The following is a 26,149-nucleotide window of genomic DNA, read 5'->3' on the forward strand; positions in this document are numbered from 1 at the left end:
GAGATCCCAACAATTATCGTCCAGTTAGTCTGACTTCAATACCAGGAAAGATTCTGGAGCAGATCATTAAACAGAGAGTCTGTGAACATCTAGAAGGCAATTCCATAATCACAAAAAGTTAACAAGGTTTCAGAGAAACAAGTCATGCCACACTGATCTCTCTCCCTCCCTCCCTTGCTCTCTCTCTTTTTGATAAAATTACCAGCTTGGTGGATGAAGGAAATGCTGTGGAGACTGCATATCTTGATTTCAGTAAGGCCTTTGACAAGGTCCCCCATGACATTCTTGCAACAGTGCAACTTTTACATGGATTTGTAACTGGTGATGGACCAAACACAAAGGATGCTCAGCAATGGCTTCTCTTCATCCTGGAGAGAAGTGACCAGTGGGGTCCCACAGGGTTCTGTCCTGGGCCCAGTGCTATTCAACTACTTTATAAATGATTTGGCTGAGGGAATAGAGGGTATGCTTGTCAAATTTGCATATGACACTAAATTAGGAGGAGCAGGTACAGTAATACCCCAGAGGACAGGATCAAAATTCAGTGACCTGAATAGATTAAAGCTGGGCCATAACAAGATGAATTTCAACACAGATAAATGTAGTATAACTTGGGTAGAAACAATGAAATACACATATATAGGATGGGGGGGGGGGGCACCTGGTTACATGTGAAAGAGATCTAGGAGTCCTAGTAAACCACAAATTCAACATGAGTCAATATTGTGATGTGGCAGGTAACAAGGCCAATGTGATCCTAGACTGCATCAATAGAAGTATAGTGTCTAGATCAAGGGAAGTAATAGTGCCACTATATTCTACTTTGGTCTGAATTTAGTGCTCACTCATGTTTCTTTCTTCTTTAGGATATTGTATAGTTCTTTCATAGTTGCCTTTCCCATTCCTATTCTTATTTCTTTTGACAGAGAGGCAGGGTAATAAAAAAAAGTTTTTATTTTATTTATTATTTATTTACCGCAGTCTCCATTCTGATCAGTATTTGATCCAAGGTGTGGGAAAGTTTTAACTACTTCAATTTCTTCATTTTCTAGTTGCATTTATGTAGATTCTCCTTGGTCATTATTTTTGTTTTATATGCAGCAGCAAGCCTGCCTTTGCACTTTCTTCTTTGACCTTCCTTAGTAAGTGTTCCAGGTCTATGATGTTTTCTGCTGGTAGTGTGGAGCCATCTGTGATTGTTAGATTCTTAGATCAACATCTTAGATTGTTGATGTTCCTTCCTCCTATCTTCTCTCCTTTTCCTAAGTCTAAACCTGCTCTTTGTGTTATGTTTTCTGTGTACAAGTTGAACAAGTAGGGTGATAATATGCAGCCTTGCCTGACCCCTTTGCCACTTGGGAACCATTCTATTTCTCCACATTCTGTTCTAACAGTAGCCTCTTGTCCTAAGTACACATTTTTCATCAGGACTATCAAATGTAGTGGCACTCCTGTGTCTTTTAAAAGCATTCAAAACCTTTTTCATGATCTATGCAGTAAAACACTTTACTGTAGTCTATAAAGCAATGGCTTATTTTTTTTCTGGAATTCCTTGGTGCAGCAGTGCTCTGTCTCCCTCTCCTTCTCCTTGCCCTGACCTACCCTCAGCTGCCTCAACTGGGGAGCCCAGCCAGAGTAATCCCCGAAGGCAAGAGTGCTCCTGGGCCCCAATCCAGGCCTCTCCAGGTCCCTGGCCCTGCCCCGCTCAGAGCTCTCCTGGGCCCTCCTCCTCTTCCTTCTCTTCCTCATCCCCTTTGGCTGAGAAAGCGTGACTTGCCCAGGGGCACCCAGTGGGTTTCTGTGGTCAAGCTGGGAAGGGCAGAGGAAGGAATATAAGACAAAGCCATCTTCCAAGGACTCTGGTGAGGCTCCTGGCTTGCCTTGGCTGTCTCTCCAAGGAGGAAAGTCTCTTAACTCCCTCCTTGTCGAGGGGAGGAATGGAGGACGGACTGCCCTGCCTGCCAGCCTTGGCTGAGCCCAAAGGGAACACCCTGGGAAGGGAGCCACCAAAGATGGTGCCCTGTGGCTGTGCCCCCGAGAACGGCACCAGAGCACCGGGGCTGGCTGAGAGAAGCTGGCAAGAGCTGGTGTAGAGTGTTAATCCTATCTGTTGTTCTGACTTGTTGAACACGGTTCAGATTTGGGTCTTTTTGAAAGAACTACCCAAAAATTAGGTAGAGCTGTCAGGAAAGAGCTGGTCTTTTGCATTTGCCTTGCTTCATCACAGCTGAAACCGAGCACAGTAGGATCGGAACCAATTTCAAGTGAGAATGACAGACATATAACCTGATCAGCCATTTGCTTTAAACATAAGTGGGAACGAGCCCATTGCTTAACTGCTTGAAGCATTTTATCTGTTATCCATTGTATCTTCTCTTTCTTTTTGGACATCATAAGTGTCTTCCTGCATGCTTCCTAGATTACGGTTCTTCTCACCATAGTTCCTCTGGTTCCCAGTCAATTACATTTAAAAGTGTGAATCTATTTCTTACATTGTCTGTAAATTCTGTTGAGATATTGTTCAGATTATATTTTGGTATGATAACTATTTTTGCTTTCTTCTTCAGCTTTACTCTAATTTTTTATATAAGTAATTCATGAGCCATACCATAGTTTGCACCTGTCTTGTTTTGGCCACAAGAATAGAGTACCTGCTTCATACTACCAGACAGGAGACTATGCACATGGGCATCACCAGATGGTCAATACGAAAAGACTGCACCTCATACTCTGACAGAAAATTCTCCATTGCCAGAGAATCTTACCACTAAGTGCCTGCTGTTACAGTATCCTCTCCTCATTCCCACTCCCTTCTTTCTACCCTGAATTATTGAATCTCTTTACTTTTAGGCACTGATAGAATGAAACAGTTAAAACATTCAATTTCCCCTCCTTTCCTCCCCTCATCATAGACTGTAGCTACGCCTTCTTGCCAGTCTTCCTGCCTCACCAAAATGCTACCTCAGGTGTTTGGGTGCATTCTCCCCACCACCACCACCACGAAGGTGCTTAAGAGAGATTCTTCAAACTTTAGTAAGGTGCCAAAATAGACTGGAGAAATTATGCCAAGGGAATTGGCAAAGCTGGACTGATTAACAGTTTCTTTCTTCATACTTTTCAAAACAACAGGTAAAAAGCAGCACTTTGAAGCTGATGAATTTACAAGCCCCAGGAGCTAACTGTCGATAACTTGGCAGATTTACTCCCCTCTTATAGGGGAAGGCAGATTCCCCTATAAGCTCCAACATCTGCATACTCTCAAACTGTCCTGATTTGGCAAATTGCTGTTGTTTGCCTTCAAGTCATTTTCAGCGTATGGCAGTCCTAAGGTGAACCTATCATGGCAAAATTTATTCAGAGGAGGTTTGCCATTGCTTTCCCCTGGGGCTGGGAGCATATGACTTGCCCAAGATGACCCAATGGATTCCATGGCCAAATGAGGAATTGAACCCTGTTCTCCAGTCACAGTCCAATGCTCAAACCACTATGCCACACTGGCACTAGTCATAATGAATCCTTTGTTGTCCCACTTCTTCAGCTACCTTAAAATCTCCCAGTTTCTCTTTCCCTCTTCCACTTTTTCCTTTCATTGCAGTTTACATTGTTGTTGTTAGCGCCCCTCGAGTCCACCCCAACACAAGGTGGTCGGAAAGACCCCCTTTCCTCCACAACTTTGTTCATGTCCTGCAAATTCATGCCTTTGACCTCTCTGGTTGAGTCTATCCATCTAGTGTGTGACTATCCTCTCTTTTTTCTGCCATCTACCTTTCATAGCATAATTGTCCTTTTTAATGAATCATGTCTTCTCATGATATGGCCAAAGGATGACAGCAAAGTATGACTCCTGCTTTCCCAGGCTCACACAGTATATATACATCCAACTTTTTCCAGGCAAAACATTCTCTGAAGATGCCAGCCACAGATGTTGGTGAAATGTCAGGAAGAAACTTTTCTGGAATATGGCCACATAGCCCGAAAAACCCACAAAAAATTATGACAGCTTCAGTTTGGTCATCTTGGCTTCCTGGGAGAGTTCAGGCTTGATCTGTTCAAGAGCTGATTTCTGTATCTTTTTGGCTGTCCTCAGCATTCTTTCCCAGCACCACATCTCAAATGAATTGATTTTCTTCTTATCTGCTTTTTTCGCTGTCCATAGTTCACCTCCATACATGGTGATGGGAAATACAACGGCCTGGACGATTCTAATGTGCTTAGGTGTATATCTTTACTCCTTGAGATCTTTTCTAGTTCTTTCATAGTTGCCCTTCCAGTTCCAAGTTTTCTTTTGATTTCTTGACTGCAGTCTCCATTCTGATCAGTGTTTTTTCCAAGGTGTGGGAACTCTTTTACTATTTCGATTTCCTCATTGTCAAGGTTGAATTTATATAGATCCTCTGTGGTCATTATTTTTGTTTTCTTTATGTTCAACAGTAAGCATGCTTTTACATTTTCTTCCTTGAGATTCCTTAGTACCAAGTCTATGATGTTTTCAGCTAGTGGTATGGTATTGTTGGCTTATCTTTGATTGTTAATATTCCTTCCTCCTATCTTCACTCCTCCTCCTTCTTTGTTCAAGCCTACTCTCCATATATTTTTGGCATACAAGTTGGATAGGTAGGGCAATAGAATGCAGCCTTGCCTGACCCTTTTGCCAGTTGTGAACCATTATGTTAACCAATATACTGTTCTGACAGTGGTCTCTTGTCCTAAGTATAGATTTTTTCATCAGGATTATAATATGTAGTGGCACTCCCATGTCTTTAAGAGCCTTCCATAGTTTTTGTGATCTATGCAGTCCAATGCTTTGCCATAGTCTCTGAAGCACATACAGTTCTCCCTGCACATTCGTGGGGGGTTAAGGGAACAAGACCCCTGTGAATATGGAAAACACACAAATAATTCCTCCCCCAGTCAGAAGGCAGTTAAAGGGAGGATGGGTGGGGGAAGAGGAGCAGGAGTGTGCACTTCTTTTTCCCACCCTCCTGTCCCATTAACTGGCTCCCTGCCCCTTTCCCAGCCACATGGCTACCTCCACCAGGGAGCGATTGGGGAGAGAAAGGCTGGAGGAGCCTCCAGCCCCCAAAGACCCCTTCCCTCCCCAATCTGGGCTGCCCAGGGAGCGATCGGGAGGCAAGGGGTCTTTGGGGGCTGATGGCCTTGACCTCACGAATAATCGAAACCACGAATCTCAAGGCCACGAATGTGGAAAGAGAACTGTACTGATTTTTACATCAGTTCTTGTAAACTGAATTCAAAATGCAAAAGTAGTTTGCACTCAATTAACTCAATAGAGGACACGGAGAGGGGTGGGGGAATCTTGTCTTTCCCACCAGGCTCAGGCAAAAGCAAACTACTGCAGTTTCTTATCCTTCAGTCCTTCTTCATTAATACAGTGGGCCCCTGTTATCTGCTGGGTTTTGGTTCCCAGACCCCATGCGGATAACAAAATCAGTTGATGCTGAAGTCTCATTGAATATAATAGAAGAGGAAAATGGTGTCATTTAAAATATAATGTAAAATCAATTTTTACTTTTTGGAATTTATGATTTTTAAAAATATATACAGGCCATAGATGCTTGAATCCATGGATAAAAAGGTTTGTGGATAAGAAGGGCCAACTGTAATGGTTGCCATTTTGACCACACTCTGCTGTTGCATGGCCACATGTGTCCGAGTTTTCATCTGAAAAATGTTGGAGGGCATGTGTTTGGAGGGCTGCACAATTCCCACCACTGTTCTAGGGAAAGCAAAATGATTTAGACAAGGGTATAAGACTGTGGAGGGCAACTGTGGATGTTCAAATAGTTTTACTCTTCAACTCCCATCAACCCTCGACAGTAGAGACAATGGTGAGCAAATGAAAGAGTTGAAGAGCTGAGCAAAGCTATCTGGAAAGCCACCCCTGGTCTTTAGTGGCATAACTCCTTTCTTCAGTAATTGTCCACATTGCAAGAGAGGGCATAGTTTGCCACCTATTTAATTCTGGCACTGGAGCCAGGCACCTAGTCTTGTCTAAAGAGCAGGCTGATAGTGCTTGCACTTCTGTATAATAGTCAGTATGTCATCAGATTTGGCAATGCATCTTCTACATGTGGCTGTCCAGGAGTTGCTGGACTACAAATCCCATTGTCCCTCACTGTTGTCCCTGATAGCTCAGGCTACTGGGAGGTGTTGTTCAACAACACCCAGATGGCCACATATTTCCAGTCCCCATTCTATATCATGAGGATCAATAACTTAACTGTAGCTCAATTTATATTATTAAAATTGGCCTCAAGATGTCCCCATAGGTCCATGGTGAGTACCTAAATGCTTGCCTTTGAAAGCAGGATTGATCAGAGCCCTTGGAAGTCAGGGGCAAAATTGCTAGGGAAATGGTGGTCATTTGCTTAGTTCTTCTCACTTTTGAAGCAAATGGAAATCTGTACAGCTACAGCACTGTTCTCACATAACAAGACACATTACTACGGTTTTAAGAAACAATAATTGATGCTCAAAAAGTTGTCCTTGAATGAGAAGCATAAGTTTATTGGCATTTTATTGAAATCATTTCTTTTTTGGTCCTGCCTTGTTGCAACTGTTATCAGAGCCTGGGAAAAGTCATTTTTGGTTGTAATGTCCAGGAACCCTTCAGCATTCTGGGCACTGTAGTCCAGAAAAAAGTAACGTTCCCAAGAAGCTAGCAAAACAAAGAAACTTTCCAGACATTCTATTAAAAAACCCCTGTGTTGAAAATGTTAGAATTTCACTCTACAGTCTTGGACACAGCAGAAGAGGATGGAAATGACCTTCTTCTGGCAGGACAATTACTGCAAAGCACCTTCTGTTTTGCAGAGTGGGGAAGGAGCTTCTAGTTAAAAATAATCTACTTTTTAAGCAGAGAAACAGCCCTTTCTTCAGAAACAACTAGGAGCATAGCTTTGGTCAAAGTTTGGGTAAGAGGGTAGAGACACATAAATAGGATCCAGAAGCATCAGGAAAAAGGTTAACACTGAATATACATCCTTTTGAGTGACTAACAATTTCTGATCCGTTTGCATGTTAAAAGCGTTGCAGGAAGAAGCTTGAAGTCTCTGGCTCCTTCACAAGCTGCAATGAGAGTAGTTGTCCTCCTTCTGCCATAATGCATCTATTCTGGTCAGGGGTTTAACTACAAGGTCTGACACAATGAACACATTGCCCCCAAATAGGAATTTCTGCCTCCACAATGAAATTTTGCATCACCGCCCAAATTAGTTCTTCTAAAATAGGAATTTCTGCCTCCACAATGAAATTTTCCATCATCGCCCAAATTTCTAGCATTGCAGAGAGAGTGAGACACTGAAAATCATTTACCTTTCAAACTCTTATGTCTGCTTCGTTCTCAAGCCCTTGGAACTTTGCCTGCTAGCCTTTTCCTTTGGATACCTAAACTGCCTTTCTAAATATTCAGCTGAAGTTTTAAGTTACTGCAATGCTAGAAAATTGGGGAATGGAGGGAAATTCCATGGGGGGGGGGGTGAGATTTCTTATTTGGGGGGCAATGTTCTCCCCATCCCAAAGCTATATCCCCGATTTGGGTTCAGAGGAATACCTGCTACACTCACTTGTAGTATGTGCTGGCAACCAGATGTTTTCCTCATTTGAGCACTGATTACTTAGGCAGCTATCATAAGATTCACTCAACATAGACAAACTTCATGGGACTTATGCCTAAATTGGTATTATTTTTTAGTACTTCCTTCAACTTTAGCATTCACTGCTTGGGAACCACGCTAATCAGTTGTAGCTGGCTCTCATACAGTCAATGGTACCAAGTTAACTCATGATTAAATTGTTGCACTGATTTCATTGGGGCCCTGGATCTACCCCTATTGTGTTAACATGGTTTATGCACTTGTGATGTGTCTTTATAACCCAGAAAGGGAGACTCCTAGGTCATCCAGATGTGCTGATCTACAATTCTGACTCAGCTCTATCTGGCATGGCCAGTGGTATACCTGAAGCTCTGTGATCTGTCCCATTGCCCTCAGATGTGCAAGTGCGCCATTGTCCCCTTGTGGTGTCATAATGGCGCCACAGAAAGAAGCCACTTTTTGTGGCTTCTTTTTGTTGCACCCTAGTCACCTTAGCTAGCTGCAAATATTTCAGTGGAATTTTTATCCCAAGAAGAGAAGGAAGCAACATGGTGTTAAGCCTCCCAGACTAAATGTGGCAACTGAAAATACAAAGCAATAGGAAGAACAATCTTTTGCATCAACACCATGTCCAATGTTATGCATTTGTTTTGCAAATAAGATCCCTACATCCACTGTCAACTACCTTACAGCCAATGACTATGGGGTGCAAAGGCCAAGGAGAAGAGCCCTTTGTAATATGTGAGGGTCAGTAGCCAGCACTCTGATGAGTAGTAACCTTACAGTGCTTTCCTGGGATTCATGGGACACGTTGGTAGAGAAATGACAAGGAAGGTATCAAGGAATTTTAGCTTTTGTATGTTTGTGTGTATATGTGCACGTATTCCTATTTTTCAGGAATGGAGGGAAAGATTACAGAAGGAGACAAATCTTAGGCAGCCAATGTGGTCAAGTGGACAGTGTCTGATGTGAGATGATGAGACCACCTCTGAGATTAACCTACCTAACAGGACTGTTTGGAGGAGTAACATATGCCATCTGTAGCTCTTTGGAAGATGAGTGGAATACATTTTTTTTAAAAAAGCCTAAGCTATTGACTAGAAGCTTCTTTTCAAAACAAATAACAGCTATTTTGGAAGTAAAATCTGGTCTTATTAAAGGTGAATGAGCATCTTAACTTTTTATTAAGGAGAAAGAAATGATAGTCAGAAAATAGTAATAAGAACCAATTCTCTGAAGGTGGGAAGTACTTTTATATTTTGGTAATTTAACTTATGTGTTTAATGATTTTGTAACTTGTATGTTAATGTCAATTTTGAAATTAATAAAAATAATTTAAAAAACGTTTATTACTTGCCTATAGTGCCACGTAAAGGTTCAGTTTGACCTAACGGAAACCAGACAAATATGGGAGAGAATGGCATGCTGAAAAAGAGTGAAGTCAGCAGAAGCAAAACTATAATGCTTTTAAAATGTATATTTGGTAAGCCTCAAAACAGCCTCCACCCAGGCACACCCAGTACACTATTGCATCAGTTGAAGTATTAAAAGTGGAATCAAGCAAGTTGTCCAGCAGGTGTGGAGGGAATGCTTGGTCCTCCAGATGTTGGTGGGCCACAACTTCCCATCACCCTCCCACCACTGCCTTTACTGGCTAGGCCTGACAAAAGCTGCAATCCAACAACATCTGGGAGGCCACAAGCTCCCCATCCCTGCTGGGCAGTAATCCTATTACCAGCACATTTGCTTAACAGTGGTGATTCTTTCAGTATGGAGACAAAAGCAAATGTAACACAATAGAGACAAAAATGCTGTTTTATTTAAGCAAACAGTCCAGGTTGTCTGAATCAAAATGAACAGTTTTAGGACCATCTCTTAAAGTACAAATGCACCAAAAATAGGCAGACTAACAAGGGCTTACTAGTTTGTTCACTCACTTTCAGTTCTCTCTTTCCTTCCTGTTTCCACATACAGGCAAAATGTTCACTTCTCCATTCACAATCCCCTCCTCTGCACTCCCAGTCACTCAGTAGAGTTTTCTACTATTTCTTTTCTACAGTGCATGTGGTTCTTCAGGATTTTAAAGGTTTTGTTATAGAAGGAAGTAACACCCTGGGGATGGTCCTGGTCCTGAAAAGAAGGCAGCTAATCTGGATCAGGCAAACTGACTGATGCATAAGCCTTGTAATGTTCTATGGAATAACCCAAATTTAACATAAGGTAAACCTAAATCTGAGCCAGCATAGTGTAGTGGACTGGGCATTGGACTACAACTCTGGAGACCAGGATTTAATTCACTGCTTGGCCATGGAAACCGACTGCATGATATTGGACAAGTCACACACTCTCAGTCTCAGAAACCCCATGGTATGTTTGCCTTAGGATCATCATTAATTGGAAACAGCTTGAAGGTACACAACAATAACGAAGTCTAAATACTCAAAAGGCACCAGATCCCATCTGATCTAGGAAACTAAGCAAATCAGCCCTGATTAGTACTTTGATGGGAGATTACCAAAGAATACCAGGTACTGTCGGCTGTATTTAAGAAGAAATTCATGTGGTCACCATAAGTTGACAGGTGAATGGAAGGCACATATGCACACACAAACTTATCCAGATATAGGCTAAGGACAAAGTAAGGCAGATCAATCAGTCCTGTTCAATACCCAGCTAATTGGTTTGAACCAAATCCAGATTTAAAATTAAAATTCTGAATGAGACAACTCTCAAGTCCACCACTTCTAAGGGTCAGGCCAGAATTCTGGTCCAGTTCAGGTGCAATTAGCAAGAATATAGTTTGAAGGCTCATATCACCTTGCCGGTTGAGAAGTCCTAAGCTAGATGAGTGGCTCCTTAGTTTCAGGACTCGTTTCATATTCAAAGCAAATCCTTGAAGTTGAAGAGGTTTCAAATTATTCTGAATAGGTGGAATGTGAATCAAAGATAGGAGCTTTAAACTAATAATAATGAGAGAGAGGAGGAGGAAGATAGAGTCAGGAAAAGAATCAAAATCTGTGGGAATCACCTCAGAGTATTCCTCATTTCAGTTAACTCCTCTTCTCAGAATGTTGGTACATACTTTCTCTGAAGAAAATAAAAGAGTGGATGCAGTATTCTAACGAAATACGTTTAGCAGGGTTGGGATGAAAATGACATATGAAATGCAACCTCTTGTGTGATTTTTCAGGACAGCAAACTATGGAGATAGTGTCTGCCCAAAGAAACAACCCAGGATATACTGCTCTTATCTTACCTTCACCCAGTAAAGAATGATTACTTGCACAGCATTGTAACATTATCATTTCCACTACATGGTCTCCAGTTGGGGAAAGTCAAGACAGAAAACATAGGCACTATAAGAAAGAAATATATGCCTGCATGTAGACATAATGGTAATAAACATCCATAATAATCAACATTTTAAGATGTATTGTTTGGGTTTTGGAGTATTCAGTGGAAGACCCTCACACTTCCAAAAATACAACTTTTGCACTGAAAATGTTCACAAATGAGTATTTGGCACACCCTGAATTTACAGGCATGTGTTTAATTGTAATTGTTATTAGCAGCCCACAGCCCAGTAGTTAACCAATTCAAACAAAGCAGTTGTCTGCCTGGCTCTATTTCACAATAAATTACATCTCTCCATCTTCTCCTTTACCCTAAACTTAAACGGTCCAGTCCAAGAAGAAAGCCAGTTTGTTCCCTAAAGCAGGGGTGAGAAACATTTGGCCCCCCAAATGTCTGCACCTTCCACCAGCCCTACACAGCACACCATTGGTGAGGGGAGCTGCAGTTCAACCTCTGGAGGGTCACAAATATTTGCCGACAACTCTCTCAAAAGAGTGATGATTGGAAAAGAGCGTGGATGGCAAACATTCTTCGTGTGGGTATTCGTGGCAGTAACATGAAAGAAACTGACAAACTGAGATCTAATATTCATAAAAAAGGAACAAATTAGATGTAGGAGGCCTGCTCTACATTCCTTCCTTGCTGAGGGAGACATAGAGTTGGAAGAGGCCGCAAGGGCCATCCAGTCCAACCCCCTGCGGCATCCCTTCTTTATGGCTAGAAAACAGTGGAGTTTGAAATGTTCAGCTGTGAACTGTTATATAGTGTGTTTACCTACAGACAGCAAAATATTTCTTGCCATCTCATCCCAGTTTTTTTCAGTTGCTTTCACTTCCATGTTTAAATTGAAGAACCCAGTTCTAAAGCTTAATTTGGCTAGATCTACATTGTGCTGGTCCCAGAAAAAGAGAAAACCACAACCACTCCTTCACACAGCCATGCGTCAACATGCATTTTAATATCTGAAATTAGTTTTCTGGTCATGGCACTCACATACACAATACAGACACATAACCCAAGAGAAGAATCTATTAAGCACTGCTCCAGTGCAGTGTCTACTCATGCCTGCTGAGTTTGCAGCACAAATGGATTTTGATGGACTGTGTTGTAGAAAACAGCCAGTTATACCAAAGGTCAGCTGAGAAGGGGCAGAGTAGTGGAGATGAAATAGGATTCATCTCAAAGATAATTCCAGTTCAGACTAAGACACTGTTCACGATAAGACACTTCTGGCTCACGTTCCTCCTTCTTCAATCCATGAAGAAGAGAAAAGCTTAGGGAATTTTAAGCAAACACATAAAAATATATACACATTTTATTGCTTCTCTGAATATTCTCTCATCTTCTAACAATGCGCCACAATTCCAGTACAGTGCACCCATGTTTTACGCGGGGGATCCGTTCCGGACCCCCCCCCCCCAGTAAAACAAAAAACACGTAAGCTCGAGCCCTATTACAAGTAATGGGGCTCATGCTCGTGGTGGTGCGCTGCGGCAGCGGTGTGCGCATGCCATGGATGTGTGCGTCATTGTTCGTTCTGATGTATGGCACCGGAAGAAGCAGCACTGCTTTCAGCATATGCTGAAAACAGCGTATAATGTGCTGCATATGGCGTGGGCGCACTGTATTCAGTTCTGCTACCTGCTAGAAAAATTATCTTTGGTTAAGTGATAGGTGAACAACAGTAGATTCTTTCAACTGAAATAAGGGTGAGGGAAAAGACAGAACTGTGGCTGCACTGTTAAGCAATAGGTGCTATATTGTCCATCACAGCAAGGGTAGGAGGGTCAGTCTCATCGGATGCGTAAATAAGAAGGAATGGTATAATTGAAAAGCAAATAATCCATTTTGTATAAATTAAATAATCTCCTTTGGTAGAAGGGGCTGATGTTCTGGAAGAATTTAGCTGTCATGTCATCATTGGTCCTGGTGGTCTTGGAGGAGGATGGGAACTTGACGCCTGCATCAGCCCCAACCAGTTGCAGGATGTAATTGGCATCCTTGGCCAATGTCTCATATTTGCCCACCACATCATAGTGGATGATGCAGGGGTGACACAGGGAGTGCACTCGCTCCCAGTGCTCATTGAAAGGCTCCTCATGCTGCGTCCGTGGATCCAGCAAGTAGTACACAAACTCCTCAAAATGCACATCGTGGCCATGTTCCAGGGCCTCGTTTGTGGGGTCCCGCCGATGCCGTCGAATGATCTTTGTCCCGTAGCGCTTGTGGAATGCCGTGTTGTAGTTGCGGGTGAACTTGTTGCGGTAAGCCGAGACCAGCCTTTCAAGAGGCTCCCGAACAAAGATAAACTTGAGGTAGTTTCGCAAGCGGTAGTTGATCTCAGGGATGCTGTATTCTGAGAGAGTGTGTAGGTTGGAGGGCACATGTGCCTCATTGGCTGGGATGTCCAGAGGATCCTGGTATTTGCCCTGCCCTGTCAAGACCATCATGACTCGCTTCCAGTTGGTGCAAGCCACCTTGGGGACGTAGCAATACAGCATCCCGTGGATGTCATCAACAACCAGGTGGCGCAAGTCATCAGGAGTCAGGAGACGACGTTTGCGAGTGTAACGGCTGCACATACTGTTCAGCAGTTCCCGCCTGTGCTGGTGAGTGGCCTGTAGGGAAGATTGCTCAACCTGAGGATGCACAAAAGAGAAAGAGAGTCACTGCTTGGTGGCTATTAAGCTTTACAAAGGTCCTTTTTTGGGACTACAATTCCTAGAATCCTCTCAGCCAACATGGCTAGCATAGGGGATTCTGAGGGTTGTATACCCACCCACAAAAAAGAGGTCATTGCCAAGTTCTGAGTCAGGTGACATCCCTATTAGTTAATGTTACCTATACCTGTTGTATGTTTTCATTTGTAAGCTGCCTTGAGTCCTGGTGAAAGGGAAAAAGCAGGGTATAAATTCATATCATCATCATCACCCCAGACTTCCTTTTACAAGCACTTCTAGTATTACTTCCTGAGGCAGCAGGATGAAGGAGAGTATAGTATTTCTTCTGCATATATAAAGAGTACAGTCTTCCTCCTTTTAAGTTTTATTGCAGCAGCTTAAAGAAATCAGGGAGAAGAAACATTCTCCCCTCTAACTGCAAATTATTTTGTCTTTGATGGTTTTATTTAACCCAGTGAGCTGGGGTGGGGATTTAAAGGGTGAAAGAAAACAGAACTCAGCAAAGAGAAATAGAGAATGGCAAAAGAGAAGAGAGAAGGTTATCAGCTAAATCAAGATTTCTCATCTTGGGGCTTCCCTTCAATCCCATGGCTCTAAGGAGCAAATGTAACTGACAGAGAAGGGAAGATCTGGCTTGTCAAATGGAGACTGGGTAACAAGAGGCGGGGGACATAGTTTTTAAAAAAGACTCAAATAATTTGTATCAGGTTCATCCTCCTCTGTGGAAGAGACACTGAAGGAGAGTCTTCATCACTTATGTTATTAAGAGAAAATGCCACATATACACCATGGTCTTTACTAGACATTCCCTTCCTTCTGCAGATCAGGACTGGGGGAGACTGCTGTTCTGTGGGGAAAGCAAGAGAATCTGCAGCACTGTTTATATATTAAAATATGACTACCCCATGTGTTGGGGCAGGAGACAGTTAACACATCAGTAGTAGACAATTTAGAACAACTAACATTGGATAAGACAAGCTTCTCTGAGTTTAGATCTCTTAACAATTTAACATCTCAACAAAGTACAGTTCCCATAATTGTTTGGGGAAAGTATGCCAATCTGCTTTTATAAATCTATGCAGCTGTGGCATTTGGTTGTATCTATTTCTTTTTTCCTATGCTGTTCGTGTGTGTTTGTATTGCAGGTTGCCTTGTGGGAAAACTTTCTAATAGACTGGTTATAACTTCAATCAATCAATATATTTATCTATCATTCAACCAATCACTCATCACAGAAGTCTGTAATATTGAGACATAGCATATGAGGTTTACTACCTCACCCCTTCTAAGCCTTTCAGAAACCTTGTTTCTCCCTCATTTACCTAGTTAGATGAGAAACTCTCATTAACTTTCATGGGATTTGAAGCAACATGTGGCACAGTTTAAAAGGGCCAATCTAACTTGCTTGCATTTCTAGGAAAGTCAAAGGAAGATTGGCAGGAAAAAACCTACTTTGGGGATTATAACTGGCCATGCTGTCTGGGAATTGTAGTCCAAAAAGGTAACTTCCCTGCTCAACATTTGAGTTTATGTTAGTCCTGTGCTGCTGAAAGACAGACTGCATGAGGACAAAGGAAAGGTTTCAAAGCCCTACATCAAATGCCCAGTTGAGCGCTTTAGGTAGAAGGGAGTCATCTCTGGGTCAGAATGACGCGGCCCGCCCGCCTTCCTGAACACAGACTGCCTTCGGCTATTCAGAGGCTCCCTCCCTTCTCCTTATTGCAGTTCTTTCCTGCAGAAACCATCTGGTAGAAAGGCCATGTCAGGACACTCCAAGGGCACGGCTCTGCCCCAGGGCTTGCTGCTTTGAACAAGTTTGAGAACTGTGTTTTCTTCTTTTTGGCTTTTCCTTCTCACATTCTCTCCCACTTACTTACCAACTTCTTTCTCTAAAGAAACATAGAACAACACTTGTTTCAAAGCTTTCGGGAGTTACTTTTCTGGATTAAACCCTCCAGAAGATCCTCAACCAGCAGGAACACTAGCCATGCTGGCTGGGATTTTTTTAGGGAGGGGGGAATATTTGTAGCCCAAAAAGTAACTTTTCCAAGTTGTGGTTGGTTTGAGGCGGAAGCCTTCGCTTCCATTTTTTCTAGTTCCCATGAACTACAAGATGTTGTCTCAAAACACCAACCTCATATTTCACCAAATGAAATCAAGCTCTTCTATATTTCTCTCTAGGTTCCTTCTTCCTCTCAACAAATTGTGTATTTAAAGACCCTGTTTTTGAACACTGCTATGAACAAATCTTTCATGGTCTCTGTGTAAATTCAATGCCTCCACACCACAGAATATGTTCACTCTGGCTCTGTAAGTTCAAAAGAGTTGCCCAGGGCACACTGTGTTTATAAGGTGTATATGAAACACAAATGAAATCTATGTTTAGACCTTGGTCCCATGTCCAAGATATCTCATAAGACAGAAAGGTGCAACTGCAGGTGTTCCAAACCTCAGTCCCAAATCCAAAACATTTTTTGGTCCCAAGCATTTTGGATAAGGGATACTCAACCTGCATAGTTCTGAAACCACAGTCTAGCTTATGCAACATGCAAGCTGCTCAACACTGGAACAGTCTGCCTCAGAGGATGGTAGATGCTCCAACCTCCTTGTTCTGATGCCATCTTCACTAAATATCAGTCTCGGACATTAATCACTTCAGGAACTGGAGTCTGGTGCCTAGTTCTCAGAAGAAACAAATGAGATAGCAAACCCTTCTCTGGACTGTACTATTTCAGACCTCTGGTGCAAAAACAGCATTAATAAATGCTCCTCCGTTAAAGAAAATTGTAAAAATCCAACTAATCGAAAAACTGCCATGTCATGGGAAAAGCTAGGTTAGCATTAGCATATAGGGGACTGCCTGTTTGTTTTTAATAATAATAATAAAAATAATAATAATAAATTTTATTTATATACCGCTTTTCCACAGATCAAAGCGGTATATAATAAACATGCTTTCCATAACGTATGCTGTGCACCTGCAAGCTGAAGTGGTACAAATGCAACTTCTGCTGTCTGTAAGTACCACAAGTCCTAGGACAGTAGTTCTCACCCTTTCGTCTTCCAGGTGTTTTGCACTTCAGCTCCCAGAATTCCTGACCTTTGGGGCAAGGTGGTTGGGGCTTATGAGAGCTGAAATCCAAAAAAATCTAGAGAACTAAAGTTTGGGAACGACTGTCCTAGAGGAACAAATATCTGTGTAATGAAAAGTTGATACAGCTCTGGCCCTCTGAGGAAGGACACAAACTGTGTATGGAGCACATTCTCTGAAGGCCCCAAGTTCAATCCCTGGCAAGCCATGCAAAGATAGAGTTTGATCATGTTTTTATGTTTGGGGGGAGGATTGGGGATTTTGGAATGTTAATACATCTCTTTTTAACTGTATGTTTTTTACTGTTGTAATCCGTTTGGATTCCCTGAGATTCAGTAGAATATAAATTATTATTATTATTATTATTATTATTATTATTATTAAAGATCCCATCTGAAGCCATGGAAAATGGCTGCCAGTATAGAGCTAATTCCTAGGAATTACTGGTTTGGCACAGTGGGTGTGGAAACGCTAAAGAACCTTAGTGGTTCTATTCCAAAAGAGAGGGACAGCTGGAGAGGAAAGGAGAGGCAACTGTCATGGGTAAGGAGTAGGCCTTTACCACCTTGAATAAGGTAATATAGCAATAACAATAGCATTTACATGTATAGTGTCTAGATCAAGAGAAGTAATAGTGCTACTGTACTCTGCTTTGGTCAGGCCCCAGCTGGAATATTGTGTCCAGTTCTGGGCACCACAATTAAAAAAGGACATTGAGAAACTGGAGTGTGTCCAAAGGAGGGCGACTAAAATGGTGAAGGGTCTGGAAACCATGTCCTATGAGGAACGCCTTAGGGAGCTGGGGATGTTTAGCCTGGAGAAAAGAGGGTTAAGAGGTAATATGATAGCCCTATTTAAATATTTGAAGGGATGTCATATTGAGGAGGGAGCAAGCTTGTTTTCTGCTGCTCTAGAGAACAGGACCCGAAACAATGGATGCAAGCTCCAGGAAAAGAGATTCCGCCTCAACGTTAGGAGGAACTTCCTGACAGTAAGGGCTGTTCAACAGTGGAACACACTTCCTTGGAGTGTAGTGGAGTCTCCTTCTGTGGAGGTGTTTAAGCAGAGGCTGGATTGCCATCTATCGGGTATGCTTTAATTGAGATTTCCTGCATGGCAGGGGGTTGGACTGGATGGCCCTTGTGGTCTCTTCCAACTGTATGATTCTATGATTCTACATTTCTATCCCAATTCATAGTGAACTAAGCACTCTCTAAGCAGTTAACAATTTGTAAGCCAACTGCCCCCAATAATCTGGGTACTCATTTTACCAACCTACAAAAGGATGGAAGGCTGAGTCAACCTGGAGCCCTCTGGGATTGAAAACACAACGTTGTGGCTGCAGTACCAGCATTTAACCACTCTGCCACCATAGTCGATTTTCAACTATATATTTACAAGAGGGCAGAAGATAATTTCTTTACAGTGGAATTTCTATGATCTATTTCCATCTATTTTGTATCTTTTATTTAAGGCTTTAAGATCTGCATCCAAGGTTGCAATACTGCTGAGCAACATATGCAGAGGACTGTTACAACCCAACCCCACAATCTAATTCTGCTCTAGCACTTCACAGGATGCACAGAATACTGGGACACTGGATATGTGTTCAGTTTAGTGTATAGTTTGCTTTGAGGTGATGGAGGTGCTTTTTTAAAATTGGACTTAAATTGTGACTTTGTTTGCAGTATTTATTCATAACTGCCCCCACAGAGCCTAGAAGAGCTAAATAGACCAAACGGAGCTAGACAAATGATCTGACTTGACAAGAGGCAGCTTCCTTCATGGCACCATGGTGTAGCAGCTATCACAGTGTAGTAGCACTGCTGAATTCCAAATCTACTACACACTACAGGTGCAAAATAAAAGTAACTTGCCCATGGTTTGCATCTCATTTCAGGCATAGGATCATGAAAACTGGGAAAGGGGAATTCTGGAGCTGATGGCACAACCATTGCTTCCATAGATTTTTTTTTTAATCCCCAGATTCAATCATCAATTACAAGAAAATATTACAATGTTACAAAATAATACAAATTATTTCCCACCTCTCTCTATATATTAATATTTTTAATTATTGTGTGTGTGTGTGTGTGTGTGTGTGTGTGTGTGTGAGTATTCCGAAAAGCAAACATTGATTTTGTCATTTTATCTAAGGGACACCATATTACTATGCCATTGTATTTAATGGGATTTGAGCAATCACAGATTTTAGTATCTATGTGGGGTCCTAGAACCAAACCCCAGCAGATACCAAGGGCCAACTGTATAGCCAACTTTCCTCTCCTAGCTGCATAGGCATAACATTTCCCCATACTTGATTTTGTAACTCTCCTTCCCCGTTTGCGTCCTGCAAGTGCAAACATAGTGGGATCAGGAAAGCTTGAGTTTCCAGAATATATTTCTGTCAGAAATATAAGAAAATAAAATAGAAATTGAACAGGAAGTCCAAAATCTCCCATCATGTTAGCAATATCAGGAAAGTGTGTCAACATAACACTGGCAATACAACACAAACTTTGGTGGGCTTTAAAAGCAGAGCTTCTGATCTAAGGAACATTTCTCATTAAGATCAGCAACTCAGTCTATACTTTTAAAAATCAGGTTTGCATATTGCCACTTCTTTTTCACACTTCAAGAGACAAAGCACTAAATGACACATAGGGGAAAGCATCACAGCTCAGAAGTAGAGCATGTGCTTTATTTTTTTCATAAGGTTGCAGTTTCAGTCCCTAATATCTCCAGGCAGACTTGGGAAAGAGATAACACAAGTCTGTCATCATACACATCTCTTGTTTTAACTTGTGGCCACTGCAGATTTGACATATGAACAAGCCTCTTCTTTGGTCATGATTAAAAAACAAGAAAAAGACTCTGGTCAAGGTCCAAATCAAAGCTTGGAAAACTTGCTTTTGAGGAATTACAACTCCTAGAACTAAGTGCAAAAAATTGGCATTTCCAAGATTTAGTCCAGATCTTTGGGGGACTGTCATACTGTCACATTCATAAAGAACCATGTGAGGAGAGACTCCTCCAATTTGTGCTTGCTGGGAATATCCCATCTGCATGCAGAGTGTGTTCCACAACTAGAACAAGTTCACTTCCTTCACCTACAGCCACCCTCCCATTTCAAGCACACTCACCTGGTCACGGTAGTAAAGAGTTTGGAGTGGGCTTCGGCCAGCCTTCCCATGCCAGACAGTCTTCAAAATCCTGTCTTCTGCAGCTGGAATAAAAAGGAAAGAGCCAGAGCAGGGGGTTAAAAGCAGTTCTGTTTTACAATCTTAGAGGGAGAGCTTTCTCTCAGTCCCACCACGTTCACAGGCGCATCTGGTAAAGACATACACGGGAGAGAGACTTCTCAGTGGTTGCTCCCTAGCTGTGGAATTTCCTACCAAGGGAAGCTCAGATAGTCTTCTCTCTGCTCTCTTTTTGCTAGTAGGCAAATACCTTTTTATTTAAACAGGTTGTCAGCTTGTAATAGGTATTGGTAGAAGGACCTTTGAATGGGATGTAACATATTTTTATCTGTATTTTTATATTTACTGTGCTTTGAATGTGTTTTTAACTGTTTTTACTGTTTTAATTTGGTTATCTGTATATTTTTTAAAAACTTCAACCTATGTTCAATATAATGGAAAAATTACTATGTGATCCTGGGAGGGAATCTCAAAGAGGATTCTGCCTAGAGAGGCTCAGTATTGCTTCATTCCGAACATGACAAAACCCATGATAAAGTCTGAAAGTAAACTGGATCTCTAAGTGGATCATCTTTCTTTTCTCTCAATAATAATTAGAAAGACAATTAGGTTTTAGCTAAATTCACATCCTTTATGTTAGTTTTATCTCTCTAAACCAGGTCCAAGTAGATAACCAAGGTTAAGTCTATTAAAACAATGGAATATTATAAATTAAATATAATGAAGAAAATGGTAAACGAAAAGCAAATAGTAAAGCAAACTGGAAGAATAAAATCACAAACTGAACACATGCTGAACTAGAAAGGTCTAAAAGAAGAACCTTCACATAAAAGTATATTCCACAATCTTGGTGCTGCCACTGAAAATGCCCTGTCTCATTTGCCTTATGCGGTAACTTTGAAAAGTTACTTTTTGGACTGGAAGGATGAAGAATTCTGGGAATTGTGAGTATACAAAAAGTAACCTCCCTAAACTTTGATCTAATCCCCTAGAAGAGCAGGACAGAGTACCAAGTCTCAGATGCCAATCATAATAAGCAGACTGGCTCATGGAGCAGACTGTTCTCAAGGTAGCCAGGACCCAAGTTTTTGTTTGTTTGTTTGAGCTCTTTAAAGACTAAAAACACCACTTCAAAGGGATCTTGGAAATGAACAGCCAACCAATCCAGATGATGCCAGACTAGAGGGGTTTGCTCAGATCTTTAAATTCTAGCCTGCAATCTAACCAGTACACTTTAGATTCCTGTCTTTAAAGGCATTCTCATATAGGCATCATCACCAGACTCCAGGCTGGAAGTAATTAGAGTGTGGTCTATTTTCTCCAGAAAAGGCTGCACTTGGCAAGCTGACTTAACCCAGTCCCAGGCTCCTCAGCTAGCATTCTGGGCCCAATGAGCACTCCTGAATCCTGATTCAGCTGCATTTTGGTCTTTACCCTCACCTCATTACAGGTTGTTTCCTAACTGTTCTGTAATATTGTAAAGCTCGGGGTTACCCCAAACCTCCTAAAGCCTTCACTGTGTGATGACAGTGTCACTTTGCCTACCAAAGGACTGACACTCAGATAATAAGATCCCCAGTTAGGACAGGATAGTGAGACCCAGGATGGCATAGCGGTTTAAGTGTTGGACTATGACTCTGGAGACCAGGTTTACTTCCCAACTCGGCCATGAAACCCATTGGGTGACCTTGGGTGAGTCACACTCTTTCAGCCTCAGGGGAAGGCAATGGCAACCTCCCCCCCCCCCCCCCCCGAAGAGGCACATAACAACAAAGCCATTTTCAGAGCAGACAGTGTGGTGTAGTGGTCTGAGTGTTGGACTCTGAATCTGGACACTCGTGTTTGATTCCCATGAAACCCACTAGGTGATCTGGGGCAAGTCACACTCTCTCAGCCTCAGAGGAAAGCAATGACTGGCCAACCTCCTCTGAACAAATTTTGTCAAGAAAATCCCATGATGGTGACCTTAGGCTCACCATATTTCAGGAACAACTTGAAGGCACACAACATCAACAGCAACAAAGTGCAAGTGTGAATGAGCTGGTTGACTATAGCCAAGGGGTTTCCTACCCCCAAAAGAATAAGGAATGTTTGTGTCTATCTAGCCCTATTTCAATTCCAAAAGCAGTCTATTATTATTTTAAATTAATCATTATCTTGCCTGTATGTACTGGAATAAAAGGAACTTGTGGGTTGTTATTTCACACATTACGCTTCCAGTACCTAAACCTTTCACTGCTGATTTGCCAGTAAAATTACCAGTAATTAGTCCCATGTGGTCCCAGGAAAATACCACGTCCTGCTGTGCCAGGCTCCCCAGGCCATTACCCAACAAGTGGTGCCTGTCAAGCCGATGAACCCTAGGCCTAGGACAAAGGGAAGCAATTGCTAGGCTGGGTGGAGATAAGAGCCTGATCAAACACCTGCCAAGCCCCTGCCTTCTGTTGAGCCACTGAGGTGTGCAGTTCTGAGCCTGTGTTGCCATTGCTTTATTAATTAAAAAGGAAATCTGTCAAGGCAATTCTAACTTAAGAGGTTTAAACTTTCAACCATCGCAACAGCTACGAACTTTTCTTTTGGAGGGGACCCTCAAACAATCTAAGGGCACACTAATTGGTTTTATTCTCTTATTACAGGAATGTAGATCATTTGTTGTAGTAAGGTGACTGAATGGTGTCAATATCCAAACCTGTGCTGGGATAGTCATTCTTGTTGCAATAGCCATAAAAACATGAGAGCACAGAACTTGCCAACTGAATATACTGTACCTTAGAGCTTTCATCCAGTGTGTTTCCACCACTGTCTGCACTATATTATTGAGGCATGTTTTAGAATGGTAAATCCACATCTTTGAGGTTAAGTTATTCATACAAAGGGTGTTGGGATTAGTTTGTTTGGGGAGGATAAAAGTGATGAAAGAAGCAATGGAACTCATTAATCTCTGTACCTAAAGTATCCATCATTCCAAGGGAATAGACCAGAGATCATAGATCCAAATGTCTTTGGCCTTGTCTTACTGCAATCAAATCATAGGCGCGTTACAGATTGCCCAGAAGGGGCAGTCTCGCGCCGCTGCCGGTTGCTCCACGAGGGAGCCGCAGCAGCCAAACCGTGCAGCTCCCTTGCGGAGCAAAAAGAAGCCCCAAAATGGTGCTTCTTTCCGCGGCGCAGATATGATGCCGGGAGGCATCAATGGCGCACTCATAGCATCATATGTGCTGTGCAACATGTGGACGCAGCGCATCTGCTACGTAAAGATGGCGGCCCCCGTGTGGAACGGGCGCCGCCATTTTGTACAGACTGGGTCCATATTAGGGTTAGGGGCGTCCAGAAGGGACGCCCCTTTCTAATCCTAATATGGACCCAGTCCGTACTTTATGCCCATTTGTAACGGGCCACTGAATCAGAATCACAGAATAATAGAGTTGGAAGAGACCACAAGGGCCATCCAGTCCAACCCCATTCTGCCATGCAGGAACTCTCAATCAAAGCATCCCTGACAGATGGCCATCCAGCCTCTGCTTAAAGACCTCCAAGGAGGGAGATTCCAAATGCACTCTTTCCTGCTGCTCTACACCCGGGAAATGCAACTGCCTTATTAGAAAAGAGGAAAGTAAGGCTGGCCATTTATAACATTAAATGAGATATGAGCGCTCACAGCACAATTTGGATTTAAACAGAAAGAGAATTCTCCAGTCTGTATAAAGGAAAATGTCAACAGCCCTTCAACACTTGTCACGTGGCAGCTGGTGAGGCAATCTCATTCCGAAGGAACTGTATCTCAGTTCAGGCAGAACAACAGTTAATAGAGCTGTTATAGCTCAACCACTGCCAGAGGAAGAATGATCATTGAGCTGATGCAACCGGTATATAGAAAGGAAGCATCACCCAGGCTCACAGTCCAGGTCATGTGAGTAGTCCCCTTCCTTACCTGGCTCTATAGCAAGAAAGGAGAACTCTGGTGTTGCAAGTAACCACAACTCTTGCCCACTAATTTACCGTTAAGTATGGTTAGTAAGAAAAGCTTTGCAATGTAGTTCTGTTTCAGATAGTAATCAAGTGTTACATTATAACAACTGAAAGATATAATCTGTTCAAAATGAATAGGACGAGAAATAGCATGTCAAAGAAGGGGTATTTGAATCAAAATAAATGGAGAAAGAAATAAAAACAACGCTGTGGTAGGAGTTTACTACAGACCACTAAATCAAAGCAAGGTGGTAGGTGATGCTTTTCTGAAACAAATCTCAGAAATCTCCAAGATGAAAGAACTAATAGTTAGGGGGAACTTCAATCATGATACTTGCTGGGAGATCAATTCTGCTAAGCATAGGCTCTCCAGCAAATTCCTGATGTGCCTCCCTGATAATTTCCTCTTTCAAAAAGAAGAAGAAACAAGGATATCAGCAATCCTGGACTTGATCCTAGCCTATAGGGATGAGTTACTCACTAGAATCAAAGCAATTGGTACTTAGAAGGAAGTGATCATATAATGATCATATAATACTACAGTCCACCCACACCATACACAGGTTTCCCATACGCAGACTTGAGGTCACACAGATAGGAAGCCCAGGAAGACATAATGGTGCGCATGCAAACATTGAACATACATTGAATTTGCTTTATGTAAATTTACGTATGGCGCAGGCGGACTGTAGGATGATCCTAAAATGCTAGAATTCATGATTCTGGAATAAGTCAAGGAAGAATATAGTCGAACACAAGCCTTGGATTTCAAGAAAGCTGATTTTATCATGACTCAGAAGTACTACCTGCAAAAAGGACCTTGGGATTGTTGTTGATTGTACATTGAGCTAGCAGTGTGATGCTGCAGCAAAGAAGAGAAATGCTATTTTAGCTTGCATTAATACATGCATAGTTTCCAAGCTGAGGAAAATAATAGTCCCACTATATTCCTTGCTGGTCAAGAACCGTCCAGAGTGCTCCATTCAATTCGGGGTACTTCTTTTTAAGGATATAGACAAGTTGGAGCAGGTTCAGAGAAAGGCATCAAGGATGACAAAGAGGTATGGAGAACAAAGCACATCAGGAAAGGCTGAACGACCTGGGCTTGTTCAGTTTGGTAAACAGAAGACTGAGGGGTGACATGAGTGCACTCTTTAAATACCTCAAGGGCAGGGGAGCGAGCAGGCCTGTACTCTGTTGCCCCAGAGTGTAGAACCTGGTATAATGGTTTTACTTACAGGAGGGTAAATTTTGATTGAACATTAGAAGGAACGTCTTGACAGTAAAACTGGTTTGGCAATGGAACCAATCACCTAGAGAGGTGGTGGAGTCTCCTTCTCTGGACGTCTTCAAAAACAGGCTGGACTGCTACCTCTTGGGGAGGCTTTAGCTGGAGATCGCACACTGTGAGCAAGACATTTTAGTCTATGACTGTAAAGAAATGAATGGAATGGAGCAGGAGATTGGACTCAATGGTCCATGAGGTCCCTTCCAACTCTATAATTCTATCTGAAGATTAGGCAACTCCCACTTTTTTGGCTAGCCTGCTTCCAGTTTATCTGTTGCTCTCTTTCTCATTCTCTTCACTACTACGAAGGCGAATAAAGGAAATACAAAATTCAGAGGTGGGCTTCTGAGCATATGGGTGGATAGATATACCTGTGAGGATGAGAAGATGGAAATATGTATGCATGTCCACGAACCACATACATTAGGTTCTGGCTCAGCCTGCTACAAGAATGCAAACCCCAGAAGATTTTGACTCTATAAATACAGACCTTGCCATTAAATGTTCCCTGACCCACCATTAAACAAACACCTTTCTGAAAATAACAGGAGTGTCAGTCTCAAAGGGCATTTCTAATTCATGCCTCAGCCAACAAGACTTTTGCATTTGATGCTGTTGTGTACCTTCAAATCACTTCTGACTTATGACAACCCTAAGGCGAATCTTAAGGGATGCAGTGGCTTAGTGGTTAAGATGCCAATTCTGATGATCAGAAGATTGGCAGTTTGAGGCCCGAGTGCTGCATGATGGGGTGAGCTCCCGTCACTAGTCCCAGCTTCTGCCAACCTAGCAGTTTGAAAGCATGCAATTATAAGTAGATAGATAGGTACCACTTCTCTGTGGGAAGGTAACAGTGTTTGGTGTAGTCATGCTGGCTACATGACCACCAGAGCAGTCCTCAGATAACGCTGGCTGTGCAGCTTAGAAACGGAGATGAGCAATGCCCCCTA

General features: G+C 42.2%; 1 protein-coding gene across 1 annotated transcript in view; it reads right to left on the reverse strand.

Moving 5' to 3' along the window:
• Positions 1 to 9,355: 9,355 nt before the first annotated feature.
• Positions 9,356 to 26,149, reverse strand: part of LOC149321407 (carbohydrate sulfotransferase 11-like) — a 61,070-nt gene continuing 44,276 nt past the window's right edge. The window contains exons 2-3 of the mRNA XM_089521180.1: positions 19,886 to 19,968; positions 9,356 to 13,609 (exon numbers count right to left, since the gene is read on the reverse strand). Of these exons, the coding sequence (XP_089377306.1) occupies positions 12,764 to 13,609; positions 19,886 to 19,968 (929 nt within the window). The 3' untranslated portion in view covers positions 9,356 to 12,763. The remainder of the gene's footprint in view (positions 13,610 to 19,885; positions 19,969 to 26,149) is intronic.

The sequence above is a fragment of the Sceloporus occidentalis genome, unplaced genomic scaffold (genome assembly GCF_023333645.1).
Source record: "Sceloporus occidentalis isolate IW3139 unplaced genomic scaffold, rSceOcc1.0.p SCAF_1, whole genome shotgun sequence".
NCBI classification, from domain to species: domain Eukaryota; kingdom Metazoa; phylum Chordata; class Lepidosauria; order Squamata; family Phrynosomatidae; genus Sceloporus; species Sceloporus occidentalis.